We start from the raw sequence: 24,751 nt of genomic DNA on the forward strand, positions 1-24,751 counted from the left end.
TTCATATTGATTTTATCCACACTGCCTCCCTTTTGTTGGCTGTCATTGTCATAGTAACCAGCAGAGATGGGAGTCACACATCCTGAGGGGTCTAAGCCTGCAGATGTTAGGGGAAATCTGTAGGCGTGTGTGTGTGTACGGGTGTGTGTGCATCCTTTCTCTCACCTCGCTGCAAAGTCTGCGACAAACAAACGGGTTATTTGTTTTGCTGATGTCGCCGGGCAGCATGTTTAGGCAGGCAGGTCGGACTGTACCAACTGAGGGGAGATGGGGTGGAGTTTATTTATATCCCCTCACATTCAGACATGCTCCCTCTCTAGCACACACACACACACACTGTTGGTTTTTCCTCCCAGACTACAAATGGAAGCTGGATGGTGAAGTAACTGTTGCAAGGTGTGTGTGTGTGTGTTTTAACAACAAAGGCAGCATCTAAATGTCAGCAGACAGTTTCAGCCTTTTGTCTGTGCAGAGGAGGTCGACCTGCTCTGCTTTGAAACTAATAAGCTGCTTGTCTTTGAGTGTGAGTGTTAATTGAGAGAGTGAGTGTATGTGTGTGCTGCCCATGGGGAATAAGCCACCAGTGTTTTCACACACTGGACCACAGATGAGGACGGCGGCTCGTCTGAAGCTGAGTTTAGCTGCTGTGGCAGTTTTTTACTCCTGCTGAAACCATCATGCTCAGTGAGTAGAAGGACTTTCTGCTTTTTATCAGGTGTGTGTGTATGTCTGTGTGTGTAGGAGTGGATTTTAATGATCTAAAAAGCCTAATTAGGGAAACATTTCACAGCTTTTCAGTTGTATTGTGCTTGTTTTACTTATTGTTGAATGAAAGATGGTTTTGTGTGAATGTTGTGAACTTTTAAATGAAGTTCGAAACGATGTGGAAGTTGCTTTTCTAACCAGCTGTTCATCATGTCTGCTTCTTCTTTTCTTCTGAGCATTTTGTGCCACGTTTTTGCAGCTTTTCTCATTATACGACCACAGTTTGGTGTCTGCATGATGTGATCTTTATGATGCTGTTTTGCTGGTGGGACCTGTATGATATGATTCACAACTGTTGCAGGATAAACAAAGAATGTAAACAGTGTGGGCTGACGTAACCATGTAGACGTGGTGTGTACCAGGACTCCTCACCATTACTTGGGATTTTAAAGGCTTCAGCAGCCTATTTATTTATTTATTTATTTCAGCTTCTTCTGATTATCTAACCAGTGCATATTTATCACATAACTATAGACAATGTTGGTGTAGTTACTCTAAAAAAGTAATTAGTTACTCATTACTTCTGTAAATTGTATTGAAATTACTTTACTCATTACTGCATTTGAAAAGTAACGCCACTACTTATTACTTTACCATTTCCTAATTCACCATGTAGACATGGACAAACATCATAGCCGAATCATCGCTGCCTGTATGCAGTGTGTTTACTGTATATTGTAAACAAAATGGCTTTAAAACCATAAGAACAACGTCCCTGTCTGTGGGAAGAAATGGCCACACTTTACTCATAATTATTTTATCTAGTATTTTTCTAAACCTGGGCGATTCAAAAGACGACTCTCCTACAATGAACCCTGCAACTAGCTTGTTAATTTTTGTCTTATCGGCTGCTGCGCTCCAGGAAATGTTGAAAAAAGCTTGGCTTGTTTAGGCGGGTCGGCTGCTTGTTTAGGCGGGTCGGCTGCTGAAGGACTCCTTCCACTGACCAGTGAGCAGGATCTTTCACCACAAGGTTGGACTGAAACTGAACTGAAAATAATGCAAATATCGCCACTTACCAAAAGCTTGTGTCTCAGACTCTCCAGCTGCATTCTTCTTTCTCTTTAGTTGGCGCACAGTCAGCTACGTCACGCAAATCGATCTCTATGGTAACATGCCCAGGCAAGCTCACACACAGGCAGCAGCGTGCACGTACCACTTAAAACAGATCAGAACTTTACACATAGGCAAACACGGCTCGAGTAACGCAGAAAAACGCGTTTCTGTAGTCTAGTAAAGTCATTTCGTTAAAGATATTTTAAGTGTAACGCAATACTTTGTTACCCAAAAAAACGTAATATCATTAACGCGTCACTTCCAACACTGACTATAGAGTTTGGAGACCAAATAAAGAGTTGTAGTTTTTGCAGATAGTTGCAGATATTTTAACAATGGATGAAATTCCCATCTAAAAACCTACATTTGAATAGAAACACAGCTAATTCTCAATTCATTTTAAACACACAAGTTGGCTAAATTCACTGAAGTGCTTTACTAGAACCAGTGAACCACCAACTAGAAAACCACTTTAACTATTTTGATTGGGGTATTAACCCCAATTTTTAGTATGTTAATTAAATGTTTTTGTTTGTATTCGTGTCTGCTGTATAGATGCATCATACAGTCCTTATTATAAAGAAAATAAAATGACATTAAAATAAAAAATAGAAGTACATATAGCACCTAAAACTGTAGGAGTCTGAAAGTGGGAGCAGCAGTAAATGGTCTCTCAGCTGCAGTGGTAGCAATAAACTTATAGAATTAGAGGTAATTTAATCATTTAGGCGTAAAACTTTGTTTCTCTGGTTGTTTTACTTTCATTTATTTACTGCCTGGGTTGAGCGTGGTGAATGAAATAACTTCTGTCTGCACTTTAATGAACTGACTGCGCTAACGAAGCCTCTCGTTGCCGACAGATTCATTTCCTCTCTTTTTTTCATGCGGTCAGACATAAACCGTGATGGGGACTTTCCACCCAGTACTCCTTTTTGTGCATGTAATGGTTTTACTGGCACTAAAAGCAGCACGGCTAGCTCAGGTTTTCCAGACATGTATGCACAGGATGACCACAAGTCATTTCAAACTAGGTCTTGAAATCCAGCTTTTAGTTTATGATTGGTTGAGTGTGCCATGAGGAAAATCGGTTTACATGCTTCTCTCTGAAATTTAATGACATCCAGTAGAGGAAATGTGTTGCTTTGACACCTTTGACATGTTTTAGTCGTGTGCACTGCGAGCAGCTCAGACAGGTGTTAGTTTTTGTGGTTACTGTTTTAGCTGGTGAGCCTCTACAGTTGGAAAACCAACACCAGTAAATAGAAAGAGGCCAAAAAGCTCCCACAGAACAGCCATCCCTTAGCGTCTTCAGTTTTCCTCAGCGCTGTGCAGATAAAAAGCACCAGAATTCAAACCCATGTAGCTGAAAGTCTGAATTCATGATGAGAAATATCCATTTCTTCCTCTGTGTGTGTGTTTGCACCTGTGTGCAGGGGATGTTTAGCCCTGACTCAGCTTGTTGTCACTGTAAACACCTGTGTGTGTTTTCTTAGGCTTTATCCCAGGGGAGTCCTTGGGCGTTTCCTCTGGCTCAAGTGTGTGTTAAACTGTGTTTGCATGTCTTTTCATGGAGTCAAAGCTCTGTGTGCTTGGTTCTTTAACCAAAGATCCTCCAAACTAACAAGGTAAGACATTTCAGGGGTTTTTAAAGAGTATAAATGGTGCTGACCTCTGGACTTATGAGTTTGTGTAATTTAGGTGTTGTGGATTTTATGTGGATGGATAAATATAAATTTGGATTTGCCCTTTATGATTAAATTGCTAGAGATGAGTTGGACATGTTACTTAAAGGGATTTGTGAGATCTCACACCTGAGGTGTGAAACCTGCACAGGCCTCCTGAAATGTACTTAAAATGTTGTGGAGAGGAAAAACATACACTCACCGGCCACTTTATCAGGTCCACCTTCTAGTACCGGACTGGACCTCCTTTTTAATTCTTGGTGTCATAGATTGAACAAGGTCTTGGAAGCATTCCTCAGAGGTTTTGCTCCATATTGATATGATAGCTTCACACAGCTGCTGCAGATTTGTCGGCTGCATCCATGATGAGAATCTTTCCTTCCACCACATCCCAAAACGGCTCCGTTGGATTGAGATCTAGTAACTGTGGAGGCCATTAGAGTCCAGTGAACTTATTGAGACTCAGTCAACCACTGATCCAAGGCAGGATGGATCCATGTTTTCATGTTTCCACCAAATTCTGAGCCTAGCATCTGAATGTGAAGCTGAAATGGAGACTCATCAGACCAGACAATGTTTTTCCATCTTCTACTGTCCAGTTCTGGTGAGTCTGTGTACTCAGACCAACAACCATGCCACGTTTAAAATCAATAAAATTTCCTTTCTTCCTCGTTCTGATTCTCAGTTTGAACGTCAGCATGTTGTTTTCACCATGTCTACATGACTAGAAGTATTAAGTTGCTGCTATGTAATTGGCTAATTAGATATTTGTGTTAAGAATCAGTTTGACATGCAGACCTGATAAAGTGGATGGTGACTGTATTAATGTCTATAAATAATCTAAATATTGGCACAAATATCTGGTAAAATTTCTGAAGGATCTTCTGGAAGATTTACCTCCAGAGTGTGAGGGAGGAAAGTCACTGCTTGATTCTTGTAGCACTGCTTCTTTTCACCCCCTCCCTCATGTTTCCAGCTGTGAGAACACATCTTCAGCAAAACACTTCCAAATTGAAGCAAAAGTGTGAAGATATTGTGGATGGACATCATTGGCTCTGATGGTTCTTCTTAGATTTGTTTCATCTCTGGCTTTGGATTTTCATTCTCTTGATAAGAAAGAATCTTGATGTGAACCACCTCCTCTCCTCTTTTTCTATTACTTCTCTCTCAGTCAGGTCTGAAAACTATGCTTGCATTCCTCCATCTTTTTTTCTTTCTTTTTATATCTTGGGTGTTGCACCGTGGAAACAATAAAATCAACTCTGTTTCCTTTTTAGGAGCTGGAGAAATTTGCCACTCCCCCTTCTCACCCACTTTTCCTCTCTCTGTTTCATTTTTATCAATATCCTTTTTCCTCTTTCTTTCTTATTTACTCCTCCTTTTATTCAAACTCTTCCTCATATTTCTGTCTCATTCTTTTGCTCCCGTCTTCCGTCTTTATCCTCCTTGTTTGTTGCCAGCCCTCTTGTCCTCTGGCTCGCTCTGTCTCCCTCATACTGTATATGGTCATGGAGGTTCAGCTCGCTGTTTCTCTGTACACATTCTTTCACCGCAGGAAGGTGATTTAGCACAGAAAAGTTTTACATCGAAGCTGCAACTGTATGCAGAGAGAGTTTGATTCATGTGCGTGGACACCTGAATGTTGCACCCATATTTGACCATCATGCATCTCCTTCCGAATCTCTTAATCTTCCTCCTTCACTCGTCTGGCTTCTGTCCATCTACCAGATGTTGTGAGGAGTTTCACCAGGCTGTGAAAAGATGGTTTTGACTAAAGTTCCCACTAGTTAAAACCAAGAGAAGTTGGTAAAATTAACAAAAAGCTGATTAAAAGTTAAAATTTCCTCATATTAATGGGTTTGCATGAAAAGTGAAGTATATATTTATTTACCTCTTTATACTTTGACTGTTACACAACATGCTATTTTATCACCTAATCAGTTGCTATAGTAACTTACAGTTCTGTAAGGACCGCGTCGACCACTCGCCCTATTTGACTTCAAGGTCTCTGTAAAAAGCACTGAAGCCTGACGTCAATGCCGAGCCTGCAGTATGTATTTGCCTGATTGTCAATAATTCATGTGCAGCTTATAGCGAAGTTACACAGCTGTCAACAGGCAGCTGCATCCATATTTCAAAGCAGTGGAGGGCACTTCACATGGAGACAAACACAGGACTGCAGCTGGATGTGCACCTTACATGGAGCTGAGCACCAGAGCTGCTGCATGCTCCACATTGTGACTTTACACTATGCACTTTATACTACACTCTAACACTACTGAGGTGCTATTTTGGCAGGTACCCATCATAATGCAGCTATACAAACAATGTGGCAGTAAATGTTGAATTGTTGATCATTTTAAGGGGAAATATAGATGCTTTCATTCATACTTAATTTGAATGCATCAGCTGCACTGTATGAACAGAACAGATTTTGACTTGTGCATTTTTTTGCTATAAAAAAGAACAAATGAAAGACTATCTGGGCTTTTAAATATTAATGAATTAGATAGCTCTAAAGTGTCTGTGTGCAGCAGCCTCATAAATGTCGTATCTTCTGGTTTCTTTATTGTATGAGCGTGGAGCTCAGTGCCCAGTCTAGTGGTACTGGTGAGAGGATGTGTTTACATGACATGATGCTGAACCCAGATTATTTATTTATATGGTTTGTAGCCCTTACCATGTGTTTTTGTGGCTGAATTTGACTAACTATGAATAACTGTGATGTAGAACGGTGAAAATTGTGTCTTTTGACAACTTTTAAGCATTTGCTATACAAGTTGCTCCTTTGATGAAATGGATTAATATACTGTAGTTGGTAAACATCAGACGAGTATTAAAAACAGAGCATGTTATAAGGATTTTCAACCCTCTACTGCAGGGCTACTCAATTCAGTCCTACGAGGGCCGCAGTCCAGCAGGTTTTCCATGTATCCCTGCACCAACACACCTGAGTCAAATTAATGAGTCATTGTGTAGAACCTGATTGGCTGTTAGAGCCACCTAATTTGACTCAGGTAAGTTGGTGCAGGGATACATGGAAAACCTGCTGGATTGCGGCCCTCGTAGGACCGAATTGAGTAGCCCTGCTCTACTGTGACGTTAAGGATGGTTTGTGTTGGCTGCTTCTGTTGTAACAGCACCGCACATGTGACATCCTGCACCACCTCTACTTATTACTGACTAAATCTGCAAGGTGAGTTTATGTGGTTGCCATGTAAGATGTAAGAAGTGAATCATCCGATCATGGTGCAGCTACAAGTAGTAACTGAATGAATTAACATAGAACTTGTCATCACATAAGCTGCATCTACATATTCAGATTTCAGAGTTTGTCTTAAGTTTGAAATTAATATACAGACTATAGTCTTTAGTAAAAGCAGTCCATCTGTTTTCTATATTTACTAAAACCAACACTTGATGAAACTGTGTTACGGGTTCTTTTGGTTTGGGTCTTTAGGACAAATAAAAAAGTTAAGTTTTTTAAAGAATTGATGATGATCAAACACAGCTTTTTCACCCTATCATCATTTGTTTGATTTTTTTTTTTTTTCATGAGGACTAAGTGAGTTTTTTTTTCCAGTGCCACGGAAAACAACGGCACAGCCATTATCTGTGGTTTGGTTTGGTTGTAGGAGGCATAAATGTTTGGTGGATTAAATGTTGTATTATTTTTAGATTGTTTACTGATTGTTTTTGCATTAGTTTGGATCACAGTGATTATGCATGCATTGGTTACATGGATATGGGCGGTGGTTACTCTAGTTACCGCCTGGTGTGATGGGTCATATTTTTATTGATAACTGGGATTTATTTGGCTTCTGGATTAAGTTGGAGCACGTTATACTGGGTTAGTTTTCTTTTATTGTAATAAAGTTATAAAACATATTTTGAATATCAGCTGATTTTTGGTGCATCAGACAAAGGAAAGACCCAACCTCAGCCTCACATGATTTCTTTGGTAGTTTCCACATTAGAGCCAACACTGATTGGCTGTCAGCTTTTGAATTGCACAACAGCATTTTACCTTTTGAAGGATAGACGCTGTTCTGACTGGGTACAATTTTTGTTGGACCACCTTCACTTTGATTGTTTCACTGCATCTTCTGTTGCACCATTTAAATAGCTTCGGTATTTATTTCCAGCCAGAGTTTCCTTCATTTTTGTGTTGATGGAAGAATCAGACTGCTGAGTAAAATCTATTCCATAACATCTTAAATGTTCTCACTTGCATTAAGGTCTGGACTTTGTGGTTGACTTTCTAGGTATAAAAATTATTTCATGCTCTCTGAAACACTTTCACAAATTTAGTCCAATAATTTGCGAACTTGTTTTCTTAGAATAAGTCTATAACATCCGGAAATGGGTGATTCATGATGCAGGCAGAATTTTACATGTTATTATGTGAATTAGACCATTTTTCACATTTTATCTTAATAAACTGGGGGATTAATGGACCTTTTAGGCTTTATAATCAGGTGTGATGGTGGTCTCTTCAGCTGCAGCACTGATTCTGTGTGTGTGTGTGTGTGTGTGTGTGTGTGTGTGTGTGTGTGTGTGTGTGTGTGTGTGTGTGTGTGTGTGTGTGTGTGTGTGTGTGTGTGTGTGTGTGTGAGAGCTGTCTGAGCTGCCCCGGCAGCATCATCCAGCACATTTCTTCTTCTTTTTTCTTGTTTTTTGACACTGGAAGAGGCAGACAGTAGATGGAGGGGAAGAGTTTGCCTGAGTCATCCTGCCTTTTTGTGCTTCTATTAAAAGATCCTCATCCCTCCATCGTCTTCAGCTACGTCTTTGTCCTCGTCCCAGAGAGGAGGGGGATTTCTGTCTCACTGCTTGTTTTGGTTGTGCTACAGTCCATCTCTGTTAGTAATGATCAGCCTCACATTCACAGAGATGATGCCTGAGTTCAGGGAAGAAGACATGTTGTAAACAAACCTTCAGGTTAGATGAAATTATCTAGAAACCAAGTCTGAAAAATGTACCCTTTAATGTCCTGCTCAACCATTTGGTAGAGCACATTTTGAGTTACTATATCTTAATGGAAAATGCGTTGAACTCGACTCAACCTGTTTGGGTCATCTCTACAACTTGGTTGAGGTATGTAATGCTTAAAACATCCACTAGAGGGCACTCTATTTTTTGGCATTAGGACTTCTCACTCATCCTGCTACTAGCAAGTTGGAAACTGAAAAATCACTCCTCACATGTGGACTGTTTTAGGCTACAATTTTAAAGGTAATCTTAGTTTTCTAACATATTATATCATCTAACATGTTACTTAAAGAAAATGTGTAACTTGCTGCAACAAGAAAACATCCTATAAGGGTCAAATAATTTTTTAAAAATGTGCTCGACCAGACGGTTGAGTTGTCACTTTATGGTAAACTTTGGCATGGAGCGACAACTCAACCGTTTGGTAACAGTTTAGTGAAATTATGCTAATTTCAATAAAATGAACTAGTTTCTATGGAAAAAAAAACACTTCTGTTTATACACTGTTATGTTACAATTATAGATTTATTACACGTAAATTTTTTAATATGGTAAATGGACTTGTACTGATACAGCGCTTTTCCAGTCAGTTTAACCATTCAAAGCGCTTTACATTACTTATCACATTCACCCATTCACTCACACACACCCCGATAGGCACATCGGGAGGCAACATGGGGTTAAGTATCTTGTCCAAGGACACTTTGACATGTAGTTAGTGGAAGCATGGAATCGAGCCGGTTGAAAGACAGCTGCTCTTCCTCCTGAGCTACAGCCGCCCCAGTATGATTGTTGCATTTATCTAACAAACATGCTGAAATTTATATATAATGGTGTATCTTTTCCCCCTTTTTCTTATTTTGTGTTTTACAAATAAAAGATGGATGCTAAATCATTTTATGGTTCAAGGCCATGGAATTTCCAGAAGATCCTCAGACTCTGAGGCTGATTTGAGTGATAATGATGATGACATAATTGGGGATCCTGATTATCTGCCCAAACAAGCAGAGGTGGTTGGGGATCTTTCCACTGAATCTATAGATAAGGAAGAGATGCCCTCCATGAGCACATCTGCTAAGAGGAAAAAAAAAGGTAAAAAATACCCTAAAAATAGTCATGGAAGAGCTGGATGACACGCCTAGGTCACCCCCCGGCTCAAAGAAGAAGAAAATTACAGAAAAGAAAGAAAAAGATGTCAGGAGAATCTGGAAGCATGTAGATATTGAGGAATTCCAGGTTCCTGATTCCAGTTTTGCACCCCCTGATGCTGTCAAGACACCCTTTCAGTATTTCAAAATGCTCTTTACTAATGAAACAATACAACATATTTCTCATCAAACCAATCCGTACTCTGTCCAGGAGTTGGGGGATCCAATCAAGATTAACCTTAATGAGATTGAAGACTTCCTGGCTATGCTACTTTTGATGGGTGTTTTCGACTTCCCGGCCATGGAGGACTACTGGCACCCTGGATCTCGTTTCTACTTAGTTAGCAGTTTATTTGTATAGCACATTTCATGTACTTGACAATTCAAAGTGCTTTACATAAAACAAAGGCCTTACAGATATTTAGAAATAGTATAATAATATTTGTAGGTATTAAAAGATCATATAATGTCTATTATACATTTATAATAATGTTTAAGTTATCTTTACCATAAAGCTACATCTCAACCATTTGGTAGAGACCTATATTTAAAAAACAGGAGGGTCTATCAAAAATGTTTATTTTAATTTTTGTTATTAGTGACCCAATAACATAAAAAGTACACAAAAGAAAATTTTACAATGTTTTTTTCTTGGAGTGAACATTAAAGGGTTAACCAAAATGTTTGATGTCAACATCCAGCCTGTTTACAGACTTAGACTGTCTGCTTGGACTTTTTCCTGATATATGTACAAAGTGAGGAATTATCACAGTTATAAAAAGATTATTAGCTGTAAAAATCACCAGGACCTTTCAGAAATAATCACCCATGAAAAGAACCGAAGGTGCAAAGTAAGCAGTGGAAGCAATTTTAACCTCTCCGAGGGAAATATGAACTTTATGTCCATCACAGAGACGCTGCTGAACTACCTGAATCTACCATCATTGTAGGATTTTGAGTCATATTATGGCTTAAAATGGATCCAGTATCCTTTGTAGCTTCACTTAGTAAAACCGTCTTTATTCACTTCATCAGGACATTTAGGAGTCGGTCTGTTATGTCTTTTGTGTTCAGTTTCAATCAGTAATGGAGAATTATTCTGCAAATGCGACGTGACTTCACAGCTGAGTGAATCTGTCACATAACTGTTGCATAAGGAAGACGACAGGAATCATGACTAAAGGGCGTGGATTTGTAAAACCGTGGTTTGAAACCTGGAGCCGTGTATCGTGAAAATGAATCATGTTCCTTTGTGATTTGCTAGTAGCAACATTTTAAATTTTGATTGAAAAAATGATTAATGGTTCAGCGCCAGTGTATAAAGACTTCATGTACCAAATTTGTCCCACATCCCCACTGAATAATTTCCCAGTATTCTGGATACACAAACTTCTAGCTCTAAAAGCGCAGTTTTCATGAGGTAGTGGCGTCCGGAAATTACAAACTAAATCCCACGTAACCTCCAACTACTTGTAAAGTGATCATAGAAACTTGAAAGAAAGAGCAACTCTGTTTTTCTTTTTTTTCTTTTATAAGGTGATTATTCTAAGGCATGGGTGTCAAATTCTGGGCCGCTGTCATGTAGGTTTTAGATGTTTCCCTGCTCCAACACACCTGACTCAAATGAACGGGTCATTGTGCACAGTGTTGGGAGTAACAAAGTACAAGTTACAAAGTAACGCATTACAGTGACGATCTTAGGTTTTTGGGGTAACGAAGTAGTGCGTTACACTAAAAATATCGGTAACGAAATTACTGGACTACAGTACCGTGTTTGTCTGCGTTACTCAAACCGTGTTTGCCTGTGTGTAAAGTTCTAATCTGTTTTAAGTGGTACGCACACGCTGCTGCCTGTGTGTGTGCTTGCCTGGGCACGTTGCCATAGAGATCAACTTGCGTGACGTAGCTGATTGTGCGCCAACTAAAGAGAAAGAAGAATGCAGCTGGAGAGCTGGAGATACGGGCTTTTGGTCAGTGGTGATATTCACATTATTTTCAGTTCAGTCCAGTTTCAGTCCAACCTTGTGGTGAAAGATCCTGCTCGCCGGTCAGTGGAAAGAGTCCTTCAGCAGCCAGAGTTTGACATCCCTGTTCTAGGCTATTAAAATGAAAAATATCCTTATTTCTGCACTATTTTAAACAAATGGTAGCCTGTTATTTTATTTTTTTTAATAAATCACAAAAGGATCTTACCCTAAGTCGTCTATTCTGGTGGATGTTTGGCATGTAAACCTTTTGAAGGAATTTCCATTAAACTGTTCTGGCCAGTTTGGATTGATATTGAACACAAAGCAGTTGGAGTATCAGACATGTCTGTTTTATTCTGCTAAAAGTCACCTCAACACAACCGTCTGTTCTTCCTCTGTGCTGTGATGCCCCTCAGTGTCTCTTTTTCCCTCTCAAACTTGAATAATTAGCTGGATTCTGCCTCTTCTCTGCAGGATGTTAGAGCCCCATCAGAGATTCTAATTACCGCCGTGCGCTTTGCCTTCACGCTACCAAAAACACGGACACACATGCACGGCACTGATCGTCACCGATGACGTCTGTGCTCAGACGCTTTCTTGATCTTCTCGTTATTCACGTTTGATGTTTTTAAGAAGGATTTGTCAACTTCTTTTTCCGTGTCTTTCAGATGTGTTTAACTGCTTGAGTCAGGCAACAACTCTCACTCTGGTATTTTTATTTTACTCATTCTACAGTCAGAAAAATCCTCAACTTGCTCCACATCTCATCAGTTGTCAGATGGCACATGGAGGCAGCAGGAACTTCAGCTATATGAAGTAATGTTTGCTTTTTAAGAGTCTGTTGCTTCTACTCAGTCATATATCACATCTGTCCTGGGACAGTTACCCAGATAATAAACACCCCCGAGGTGTTTGGTTTTGGCTAACGCCACGTTGCTAGCTTTGTCATGTGCACATGCTGCTACTTTTCCATTTAGTCCTCAGCCTAAAAAGAAGGTTTTCATCAGCATGTCTCTGTCATGTCTTTGGTCTGCAGAACATGATGACATGATGTTACATATGACGTCGCTGTAAGCCCTGTCCATCAGTCTGTGGCGAGAGACTCTGAACGCACAGCTCACCCACACTATCTTCAGTGGTGATGGTTTTTCTTGATGGAACTTTTAACTCTGGCTCAAAAAATCCACCAAACATGGAAAATGTTAACCTTTAACAAACCTGATGGAAGCATATCTTTAGCTACCATCTCTGAGAACTTACTTCATCTGGTGACAAAGTTAACCGTTCTGATGTGTGGATGGATCTTCTGTAGGATCAATGTTCAACATTGTGGTGGACTGATGCTACACTGGTTTCATCCGGCAGAGGTTAAACTGGACCACATTTTCATTTATTTCTTTAAGGAGTTCCAAAGAGAACTTTTTGGTGGTTGATGCCTTTCTTTTAACTTTGTCAGTTTGATGGAAACACTTAAATGTGTTTACCTGCAAATTCGAATTCATCACCTCCATTCATCCCTTTACAGATCTTTAAACTACAATTCCCATGATGCTTCTTTCTTTTGCTCTCCTGTTTTTGTTTTGCTTTTTAATAATTCAAAGTATTTCTTAGTGACTTTTTACTCTAGCAGAAGTTGAAATTGTCTATTAAGTGTTGATCATTCATCTGCAATTTATTTACTGCAGCAATTTCCAGAATCTTCCACCATCTTTTTGTTTTCCCTCTGAGGGTTAAAACTTTTATAACAGTGCTGCTGGATTCAGATGTGCTTTATGCATCCTGGAAATCTGCTGATAGCACCATAGCTGGCTTGATTTATCACTCCAGGAGGTTGGTCGGCAAGTGTTTGTTTTTTTTTAAGGTGTTTCTGTGAAATAGATGCACCTGTAATATTTTATGGCTCTTTTTTCTGCAAACATGGCAACCCAACTGAAACCACTTTTTTTTCTGGGAATGTTTTACATTCAACTGCAGTTGTGTTGTTTTTTAATTAGATTTGATATAAAATTCCTGGTTGTTGAAATGTTGTTCAGACTTTATGGGGCCGATGTTTCTTTGAAAGCTTGGCTGTGTTTTCATCTGTAGTGTGATGATGCCATTCAGAGTTAGCCGAGTGTGTGATGGAAAGTAAAGGCTTTTCTCTTTCTCTGCAGGTGATATCACACAGAAGGGCTATGAGAAGAAGCGATCCAAGCTGATTGGAGCCTACTTCCCTCAAACACCAGGTAAAACTTTCATTCAGCACTTTTAACATTTCATAGATTATTTGTATTATTACTCGAAAACCATGATAAACACACAGGTGACGTAAAATTAGTCAGAACCATGGTAAACAGATAATAAGCTGCCAGGAAACACCGTACAAAGGTTAAACTAAATTAACCCTGAAACTGTTCTGTTTTAATTTCAAGAATTTAAAGTGCTGTAGCTTGGAAGTGATTAGACATAAAAGCATAAAGTAAATGAGAAAAATGAAGATGTCCCTGAATTTATGGAGCGAGTAAATTTACTCATCTCTTTACTAAACAAGAAAAGGCAAAGAGCTGAAAAAGAAATCCATCAACAGTGAAAAAGTGTTTTGTGTGTCCTTTCTCTGTATTCTGCTCTGTATCAGTGACAATGAGCGCAGCTTCATCAGCTCAGTACTAGTTTAGTTAAACCAGTTTAAAATATAAAAATAGCTTTGATATCATCTTTGTGTTGAAGAGAGTTCAGGCTCATTTATGCTCAACGCAGACTGAAAGTGTCGTCCATCTTCTGCATCAGGGAGTTTAGTTGTCTGTCGCTTGATGCAGAAGACGGAGCAATACCACCAGAAATCGCAGGGGCAGAATAGCTGACATGCGACCAGCAAAAGAAACAAACCAGAGAAGAAGAGGACCAGGAAGGGAACAAAAAGGCAGAAGAAGAATGAAGACGAGCACAACTGTAGAAATTGTGAGTTTTTGAAGAAAAACTATGAGAGTGTTTAGGGCGTGTTGGGCGGTTTATATCGATGCTGATAAACAGTATCTGAAACTGACGTCGACTCACGGGAGTGAACTCTCCACTACCCACTAGTGGAAGAATTGACTTGATAACCATGGCAACGCAAAAAACACATGAAAGTGTGAGGACGGAGACGCATGACAAAAAGACGTTGCTATTTACGTACGTAAGGGAGCATAAATGGGCCTTTAGTTGGTGTCAGTGGCTCAGGCGGTAGAGCAGGTCGTCCAATGACCGGAAGGTTGGAGGTTCGATTCCCACTCCCGCCCATTCCCGCAGTCAACTGTTGTGTCCTTGGGCAAGACACTTAACCCTCCTTGCCTCCAGTGTTGGCATCGCTGGTGAATGAATGTGGATGAATGTTCGGTGATGGTCGGAGAGGCCGTAGGCGCGGACTGACAGCCACGTTTCCGTCAGCCTGCCCCAGGGCAGCTGTGGCTACACATGTAGCTTACCATCACCAGGTATGAGTGAGGAGTGGATGAATAATGGATACACAAGACCCGAGAACAGATGGTGACAAACTGGGCCAAACCTGTTAGTGCTCATTTGTGCTATGTGCCATCTTTATTTATTCTTCACTATTAACACATATACTGATATTTACACATCGTAACAAACCTCACAAGCATCCTCTTTTCTATGACTCCAAAAGTATTCAAATAAACCTTGCAGTTGCAGAAATATACTCATTTCATTATGAGTATTAAATGCTCAAGCAGAAGTCTAAAATGTAGGCACAGGAGTCGAAGGGTTAAAGACACGACTGTTTTTATTCCCATAGGGCAGGACTACCCCAACACACCTGTCGTGGGACCCAGTCGAATAGCCCTGATATCGGGCTTCTAGCAGTGACTCTTCATTTCAGGAAAACATTTAAAGTAAAAGAACTAACAAAACAACTTCAGCATCAAGCACAGATCAATATTATAAAACAGACCGAAACATCATCGAAAGAAAGAGAACACGTCATTCTGCTGTATAAACTCGTGTTTTCTCAGCATTTACAGATTTGTTTGTGTTTCAGCTATTTTGTTTGAAAATGAAAAGCTTTAAAGTATATTTTTAACCTTTTTTTTTTATCAGAGTAGACTTCTGAATAAGAAAAAAAAACTACACAGAAGTTATTTTCTACCTTAACAATGAATCATTTCCATTAACCACTCATCTCATTGTGCCTCTTGTGTGACTGACTAGCTAAGGACCCACTACATAAAATTTCCAGGCTTAGAGCTTATCGCTCATTTTACCGCCTCGTATCAGAAGACTGAAGTTTGTTCTTGGCTCGACAAGAGAAACTGCCAACAGGTTGTGTGTTTCTTTGATATAGTTTGATTCCCATGACTCACAACGTTGGACTGGAACTGTGTTCCAGGTGAATTTACTCTGTCAGTAACTTCTGTAGTAATCTCATGTGTCATCTTTCTTTTTAAGAATAAGATTATACATATAACCCTTAAAGTTATGAAGATAATTATCATTTGTTTTGTGTATGTCTTTCAGACAGGAGGCAGTGCAAATAATCTAATCAAAAAGAGGTTAAACCGTACATGTGCCCACATCATCCCTCCTACCGAACCATTTTCCACAGATTACTGTAAAACTCTGTAAAGCGTCGCTCCTGTTTGCGATGCCCGGGGGCAGCTGACTGACACAGATAAAGCCTGACACGCTTACCGTAGAGCAGCAACACATTTTGCTAAACAAACCTGTTGACATGCGGTTCTTTGACTCTTTGCTCCTCATTCAGCAACGAGGAGTGAAGTGCAGCTGTCAGCTACTGTTCGGCTTGCACAGCAGGAACGTTGCACAGTAAACAAATGGAAGCTAAAAGGTCTCTATTCATTCGTGATATTGGCAAAATTACAAAATACATTAATTGTGTATTTCTGAAGACTGCAGACTACACTGTAGGACAGGCATCTTCTCTTTAGTTTTCTATGTGTTCCTTTTTTCTCTCATCCTATGGGCTCCTTGTCTACATGTAAAGGATGTTTAACTATTGTCTGCATGCTTCTGATGTTTTTCTATACTCTTACAGCAGTTACTGGTGTTTGTTTAGTCGAGGAGCCCTTTGGGATTTTGCAGAGTTTAAAATATCATAGCTTTATAGTTTGATGTGTTTTTTTTCCATTATGCATCACACTGAGTTTTTTTTTTCTCCCAGTTGGAAACTGGATGGAAAAGCTTTGCATTTGAAAGACAACCAGTAAAGTAGTGTTAGTATGTGATATAAAAGTACAATTTGATTGCTGAGGACGGGTTGCTGGACACTAGTAGACACTGTAGGCTATTACTAGACTGTGTCTCAGGAAGGGGGGAGTTTCAGGAAGTGCATTATGTGGAAGGAATTAGGGGTGTGGGATGGAGAAAATGTTTGGTATTCACATCCAAGCCCAGTTGGGGGTCATTCCCATCTCGCTTTGTAGGGCCAGATGACACACATTTCTCCCTTCCTGCACGCACAGTCATGTTTTCACTTCAGAGAACATTGCACAGACTTGCATCAGTTTCCTAAAGGCTGACCTGAATAGCTCGCCCATCCCATTCACCTGAATTTACACAAAGTTTTTGTCTTTTGAAGTACTCACAACAGGTGATATAATCACACCAAAAGAGCCTCTTTACTTTTCAGTCTTATAATGTACACACACACATGTCAACATGCATGCACACAATACCGCCTTGTTTCTCTTTTTACGACCCTCTCCCACACAGTCAAGAACTCAATGCTCCCTTTATTCTTCTCAGACACACATGTACATGCTAACACAAATACCTGCTTCCTTGTCTTTTAGCTTTAAAGCTTATTAATCTGGACTGCCTGGTAGACTCAGTCACACTGATCAGTTTGAGTTAAGCTGTAAAAGTAAAAGATTATCCCCTGTCTTACACAGATTTAAACAGACTGTGCTCCCACAAGATGTACAGCATCTTGGGAAACTGCACCCTGTCCCTTTTGATATTAGCCAAATTTAAAAAAAAAATTTAAATAATCTAATTTTGTTGTTAAATGTTCATTTTTAAGTCGTAGAAAAAACATGCAGTGAAAGTGAACATTAAAGGCCCATTTCTGCTCCCTTACGTACGTAAAGTAACATCAGTGGACTTTTATAATTTAAGGACATCCATTTCGAACGTCATCATATGACGTTGTGCTCATATTTCCATGCGTCTTTTACGTTGCCATTGTTGTTAAACGGGCAGTGCTAAGGTCAGAATTCCCCTCCGCAATCCGACGTCCAGTAGTAGGCGGCAGTGATGCATGGCTATAAAGTTGTTTCCAACCACCCAACACACCCTAAACTCTCCCATAGCCTTTCTTTAAAAGCTCACACACTTTCTACAGCTGTTGTTCTCCTCTTTGCTCTTCTTCTGTTTTTTTTTTTTTTTTTTAACTGCTCTTCTTCTTTGGTTTGTTTCTTTTGCTGGTTGCATGTCAGCTACTCTGCTCAGCACTCAACCCGCAATTTCTGGTGTTATTGCTCTGTTTTCTGAATCAAGCAATGATTACGAAGCTTCCTGAAAACAGACCAAATTACACGGGTAACTGATGCAGGAGATGGACGAAAAGTCCGTCCTTCTGCGTATCCATCTTCTACGTTGGGCATAAAAAGGCCTTGAGGACAAAGTGAGCCTTTTACTACAAAACAACAGTTAAACTCACATAAGGAACTCTACTTACTAACTTGATGAGAATCACTGAAAAGTAAATTAGTGAGTTACAATGTGACTCTGGCATAATCTGCGAGGGAGAGCAGGCTTTTTGGGTTAAGAAATGTTAAAGTGGACATATCATGCTTTTAAATCCTTCCTTTTCACATGTAAATCATTAATTTATGGTCTATATAAAGTAGAAACGCAATGCTTTGCTCTGAATTCCTGGTTATTCTAGCACCACACACCTCTTGTTTAACTCCTGTTCTGAGCTACGTCTTTAGAACAACTCGTTTTGGTCTCTTTAAATGTGAATGAGGCATTTCATGCCCCGCCTCCCTCCAGGTCCCAGAGAGTTCCACTCCACCCCATTCGGCCATATTTGTAGTTAGATAATCTTATCGCTGCTATCAAACGGCAGAGAAACGTTTAATTGGCAAGTTTACAAGAGATGTCAACAACGGAAAACGTGTCCGTCCAGCCTTACATATTTGAGTCCTCCTCTCTCCCTTTCTGTTCGTCCCTCACTGATAAGTTCCCCAAACACTTCCATGTATTTTTCATCATCCCATGCAGACTCTACCAGCTGTTGCCCTCCCACCCCCAACACTACTTTTTCCACACTACCACAATATGAATAACATGAACAAGGCCTCGACATTGTTAAGGAGTTAGCTTGCCACAAAATGGCAAAAAACGAAGCCAAATCATTTTATTTAAAGCACACAGTACAGTTATATCCTCAGGTAGGAAGCTAAAAGTTAGTACACAGCGCTAATAGAAGCAGAACACACAATGCTAATACTATCAAAACAACGGCTGGTACATCATACCACACATAATGCATGTCTAAAATAAAGCTTGACATTATTTTAGCGTTATTTGGAGCTTACCGCTTTGCTGTGTCCGTAGTTTCCATAGAGAGAAAGAACTGATTCATTCAGACGCAGCCTTTCTGCAAATCCATCTTAATACTGACAGAGATTGTGGAAGCACTCGTCCTTGAAGTGCTTCTTGCAAACAAAAAGGACTTGCCCCACTGATGTCGGTACATTTCCCTGAAAAATTAAATCCAACCAGGCACTTCAAAGAGGCTCTGATGCCGGGGCGATGTAAGGAATTGTGTTGGTACATTTTGACTTGGCTACTGGTAACTCAGGCATAACTAAACATGGACTACAGAGGAGCTTCGAGGGGAAAAAATATCAGATTCACAAAATTGGATACTGGGAAGTCCATGACCTTATTTAGCAGACCCACAGCAAATACTGTGACTTAACAGATAAGAAAACGTAATAGAAAACAGAGAAAACTAAACAGACTGAGAAATATGTATATAATATATATAATATATAATATGTATAAAAAAATAATATACTCAAAAAGAATATAAAGATATATACACAGCATCAGGAGATAATGTATTTAAATATTCTGCATCGATAAACACTCATAGTGCACAAAAAAATGTATTTAAGGGCTAAAAACGTGGATTTTTAATGATAAATCCCATTTAATATACCAAGTAGTATTTTATTTAGAGCTGCTAGTGACCACCCTGACCCCCTTTTCAAGTCTTTTTCTATTTATATCTGAGGATGGATAGATAAATCCAGTGACGGGCATAGTTTTAATTGTTTCCCTGATGTTTAACTTGTTTGATCTTATCTCAGTTAAAGTGAGATAAGAAATGTAGACTGGCTGGTAATTTGATGCTTCGCCTTCAGGTGAATTTATCTTGCATGATCTGAGATGATGTAAGCAGTCCAGGAGTTCCCTGCTTTATCACAGTCCTCTGCACAGTCCAAGCCTAAACAACTGCTGAGATGTCAGGACCAGTTTTTCAACTGACCCAAATGGCTTTCTGCCATACACCCACAACTTCCACCAGATGAAAACCAGATTGCAAGAGTCATAGTTCCTGACATTTCTGGATTCCCCTGAAAAATTAAAGCACTTGTCAGCTTTCCACAAGCAGGACAGATGGTGATTTGTCCTCACTGAATCAGAAAATATACCTATTAAACTTTATGTTCAGACAGATCTTTAGAAGACATGCTGCAACACCAAATCTGAAGGGGAATATATACATTTAAAAAGCCTTTCTTTCTGTAGACATGATCGCTGCACTTCTGTCTGCAGGCACAGATACGTCTTTGTTCTGCAATAAAACATGTTTGGAGACTAAGATGAGGTGTTCACCTGTCGTATAGCCTGGGTTCCTAGTCCTCGAGGAAACATGTTTAAACTGGGACTATTTTAAATATTTTTTTTTACATTTTTATAGCAGCAGCTAGTGTTGTGCAATTTCATGCTTCTCTTGAACTAACCCTAACCCTAACTAGTTCATTTCATTTGATGTAACCGCACCGTAACTAAGCTCCAAAGTTGCAAAATAAAGACAAAAGAGAGTTTAAACCTGTTATCAATTTCATTGGGGTGGGACTCAATTAAAAAAAAATCTAGTTAATTAGAGGCTTTGTTATTTATTACTTGTATTAATTTAATTTAATCACATAACAATATTTGCCCTAAAAAGCAATGTTATATATATATATATATATATAACAATTTAATAATTATTCACTATTCAGAACTATGCCTGAAATATTATTAACTCCCTTTAACCTCAACTAACCAACACTGATGGGCCTCAGAATTTCCGGCAGTTTCTACAGTTCTCAAAGTCCCAAACTGGAACAATGAGATTTTACCAGACCTCAGGACAGCCTACTTCCTCAAGTGACTCCTCTTTTTGGAATGAAGCAAAGCCAGAAAAGCCCTCACCTCTGTACATGTTAAGATAAAATGACGCACCTTTAGTCATTTTCTAATCGCTTAAAGACCGGGTACCTGCTCTTGACAGAGAACAAGATGGCACAAGGGATTCAACTTGAACGGGAGGCGTTCTGCTGCTCCATTTGTCTGGACCTGCTTAATGATCCTGTGACTCTGGCTTGTGGGCACAGCTACTGCAAGGACTGCATTAACAATCACTTAGATAGTAAGGACGATTCGGGAATCTACAGCTGCCCTCAGTGCAGGCAGATCTTCCTGCTGAGGCCTGTTCTGGTTAAAAATAGCATGCTAACAGTTGTTGTAGAGGAGCTGAAGAAGACTGGACCCCACACCGATGCTCCCATTGAGGACTGCCATGCTGGACCTGAAGATGTGGCCTGTGACATTTGCTCAGAGAAAAAACTGAAAGCCATAAAATCCTGCCTGCATTGTTTGGCTTCGTATTGTGAGAAACACCTCCAACCTCACAGCGACGTGCCTGCCTTGAGGAAACACAAGTTGGTGAAGGCGGCTGTGGAGCTGCAGGAGAGCGTCTGCTCTCGGCATCAAGAGGCAATGAGGCTGTTCTGTCTTACCGATCAGTGCTGCATCTGTTATCTCTGCTCGAAGGAGGAACACAAAGACCACAACACCGTCTCAGCTGCAGCAGAAAGGACTGAGAGGCAGAGAGAGCTGGAGGCAGCTCGACAACAAATTCAGTTGAGGATCCAAGAGAAAGAGGAAGACGTGAGGGCTTTCCAGCAGGAAGAAGACACCTTTAATAACTCTGCTGATGAGGCACTCGGTAACACAGAGAAGATCTTTACAGAACTTATTATTGCCTTTGAGAAAAAGCTATCGGAGATAAGGGAAAAGATTCAGTCTCAGCAGAAGACTGAAGCAGGTTGGTTAAAAAAAATCAGAGACAAAGTGGAGCAGGAGATCACTGAGTTGAGGAGGAAAGATGATGAGCTGGAGAAGCTGTTGCATACAGAGGACCACACTCATTTTCTGTTGAATTACCCCTCCTTGTTCAATATCACTGAATCCAAAGACCAACCCAGTGTGAAGCTCCACCGTCTGCGGTACTTTGAGAAGTTTGCGGTGGCTTTGTCAGAGGCCAGAGAAAAACTACAGGAGGTTCTTCGAGATGAATGCACAAAGATCTTAATGACGGTAACTGAAGCAAATCATTCAGCAACGATTCATGAAAAGCCAGAGACTAGAGCTGACATCCCACAGACCAGAACAGACTACTTCCAGACCACGGCCAACTTTGTAAAGACCAGAATCTTAAAAAACAGATGGAATTTCTTACAGGACAGCAATAACACTTTGGAGACTGTAGCCAACCTCATCCAGAGACAGGATGACCCTCCCCAGACAGAAACTCATCGCAATCAGACCAGAACTAACCCCTTACAGACCCCATCTGACCTTATGCAATCCACAACTGGTGTTGCAAAGACTAAACAGGACTTTGTACAAAGTGGAGATGACCCCGTACAGACCAGACCTGATGTCTTGCTAGCTAGAGCTCACACCTTGAAAAGCAGAGCTGACATTTTAAAGACAAGAGCTAACTTCTTACAGCACGCATGCCTCATCACACTCGACCCGGACACTGCAAACCCACATCTGTTATTATCTAAGGAGAACAGAAAAGTTGTCTTCACGGGAGAAGAACAGAAATATCCTGTCCATCCAGGACGGTTTGCATATTCCTGGCAGGTCCTGAGCCGAGAGAGTCTGACCGGCCGTTGCTACCTGGAGGTGGAGAGAAGTGGGAAGGGAGTTCTGGTGGCTGTCACGTACAAGGACATCAGCAGAACCGGGACCTTCACCGAATGCACTTTTGGACTGAACAACAAGTCCTGGGCTTTAGATTGTTTCAAAAACAGCTACGAATTCAGACATAACAACATCAAAACGTCCATCCCAGGCATGTGGTCCTCCAAACTAGGGGTGTACCTGGATCACAGAGCAGGTATTCTGTCCTTCTACAGTGTCTCTGAAACCAGGACTCTCCTCCACAGAGTCCAGACCACATTCACTCAGCCGCTCTATGCTGGACTCTGGTTGTCAGATGGAGCTGCAGCTGAAGTGAGCAAACTCACCTAAGTATATTTAACTTTACAACCATCAACACAGCGGACAGTATTATGATACTTAAAGGTGGAATATGTGTGTAAAACTTGTTTGTACAACTGACACCACTTCTACTCGATTTTCATTTCTGAGTGACATCTTTGCTTCAAACCTCTCTTAGTGCTTTTAGGGTTTCTGTGATAACAGCTTTTTTTTTCTTTTATTGAATAAGTTTTTTCCACATTTGTTAAAGGGAAGTAGATAAATAGTGGAGGTTCTTGAAATTTTTTGGGAGGGGTTTTTATCATTTATTACCATGTGATATATTAAGAATATTATAATACAGCTTTCTGCTTCTGGGTATCTATTAGGGGACAAAAGACAAGTATCAGATTGTGTTCAGCAGGATTTTGAGCAAAATTTATACCAAAAATTGAAGCAAAATGTCTCAGAAACTGTATGTGACAAATATGTCACGTTGGGCTGTTATGGGTTAAAAAAATAAAACTAAAATTATTTAGATATATTTGCTAAACTTTCTATGTTGGTGTGACTTGCTGTGCTATGATTTTTCTGCTTAATGAAAGTTGTTGTGCAGGAATTTACTAGGAATTATTGATGTTATAATTAATAAACTGCTACATTTTTTAAATGTATTTTACCTAATATTTAAGTAACATAAAATGTGTACAATATTTATTTGTCATCTATTCTACAATATATTTCTATAATACACAATTATTCTATAAAAACACAGCTGCATAATTTTTCTGTTTATCACTCAAGCAAACTACGTAATTACTGTATATATACATATATATATACACCATCCACACCCATGCAAATACTAGAAAACAGCTTTTAAATCTGTTTACTACAGTGGACACTAAACAGGAAAGGGTTAAAAAAAATTGCCTTACAGATGTTTCTCACACCTTCCTGCCACCATGTCTTTGTTTCTGCTGCTGAAACTGGTCAGAATTTTTTTAAACAAAACTTCCATTACACAGTCATCTGTCCAGACACATCTGAAATATTCATACCAAGACTTTTCTTTTCTGCTGTGTCATCATGTCCAGCTGCTGCAGCTTCCTTAACTGTGTCTTGCTGATTCTCAGCAGACCAGCAGGTAGTCGTCTCCTGGAAGTGAAAGAGCCATTTCAGCTGTGTGATCTTTGCATTTTACAATTATTCAAAAATAGAAAAAAAAACTCTTCTGATTTTATTTGTTAGTCTTGTGTAAATGTAAATAAACTTTCTTATGGCCCTCATACAGTATTATCCTGAGAACAAAGACTTGGGAGCTTGGAAAACGGATTGTCCAGCTTCATTCATGTTGTAATTATAATGTAGAACAACTTTGACTGTTTCTTTAAATGTGCTGTCTAAATAAATGAATAGGATTTGTTATAAATACTGTTTCCTCTTGTCCAGTTCAAGGTACCTGTATGTGTTATGAGACAGTGAGACTCCTGCTCTGTGAGTGAATGTTGCTCAGCTGGTTGTGTAGTAGGAAAAGCCAGCCTAGACATGCTACACACTGAGCTGCTTTTTTTGGATCTTGTTAATGATAATAGGCAACTGGTTTACTGGAGGCTTCGCCAAAAGCAAGAGAAACAGGAAGTTAAAA

General features: G+C 39.8%; 2 protein-coding genes across 8 annotated transcripts in view; both read left to right on the plus strand.

Moving 5' to 3' along the window:
• LOC121643997 (disco-interacting protein 2 homolog C) overlaps positions 1-24,751 on the plus strand; it is a 237,961-nt gene that overhangs the window by 109,557 nt on the left and 103,653 nt on the right. For 5 of the 7 annotated variants that reach the window (XM_041991679.1, XM_041991674.1, XM_041991676.1 and 2 more), the window contains exon 2: positions 13,764-13,835. In XM_041991679.1, the coding sequence (XP_041847613.1) occupies positions 13,764-13,835 (72 nt within the window). Of the gene's footprint in view, positions 1-450; positions 685-13,421; positions 13,441-13,763; positions 13,836-24,751 lie in introns of those variants that run through there. The other 2 variants (XM_041991680.1, XM_041991681.1) reach the window with 2 other exon arrangements.
• LOC121644002 (tripartite motif-containing protein 16-like) lies at positions 21,105-24,511 on the plus strand. The gene has a single exon (XM_041991690.1). The coding sequence runs from the start codon at positions 21,130-21,132 to the stop codon at positions 23,152-23,154; it is 2,025 nt and encodes a 674-aa protein (XP_041847624.1). The 5' UTR covers positions 21,105-21,129; the 3' UTR covers positions 23,155-24,511.

The sequence above is a fragment of the Melanotaenia boesemani genome, chromosome 8 (genome assembly GCF_017639745.1).
Source record: "Melanotaenia boesemani isolate fMelBoe1 chromosome 8, fMelBoe1.pri, whole genome shotgun sequence".
Lineage (NCBI taxonomy): Eukaryota > Metazoa > Chordata > Actinopteri > Atheriniformes > Melanotaeniidae > Melanotaenia > Melanotaenia boesemani.

What these genes read in the sequence shown, in the direction of transcription:
- LOC121644002 (XM_041991690.1), top strand. Translation starts at nt 21,130, where the DNA reads ATGGCACAAGGGATTCAACTTGAACGGGAGGCGTTCTGCTGCTCCATT.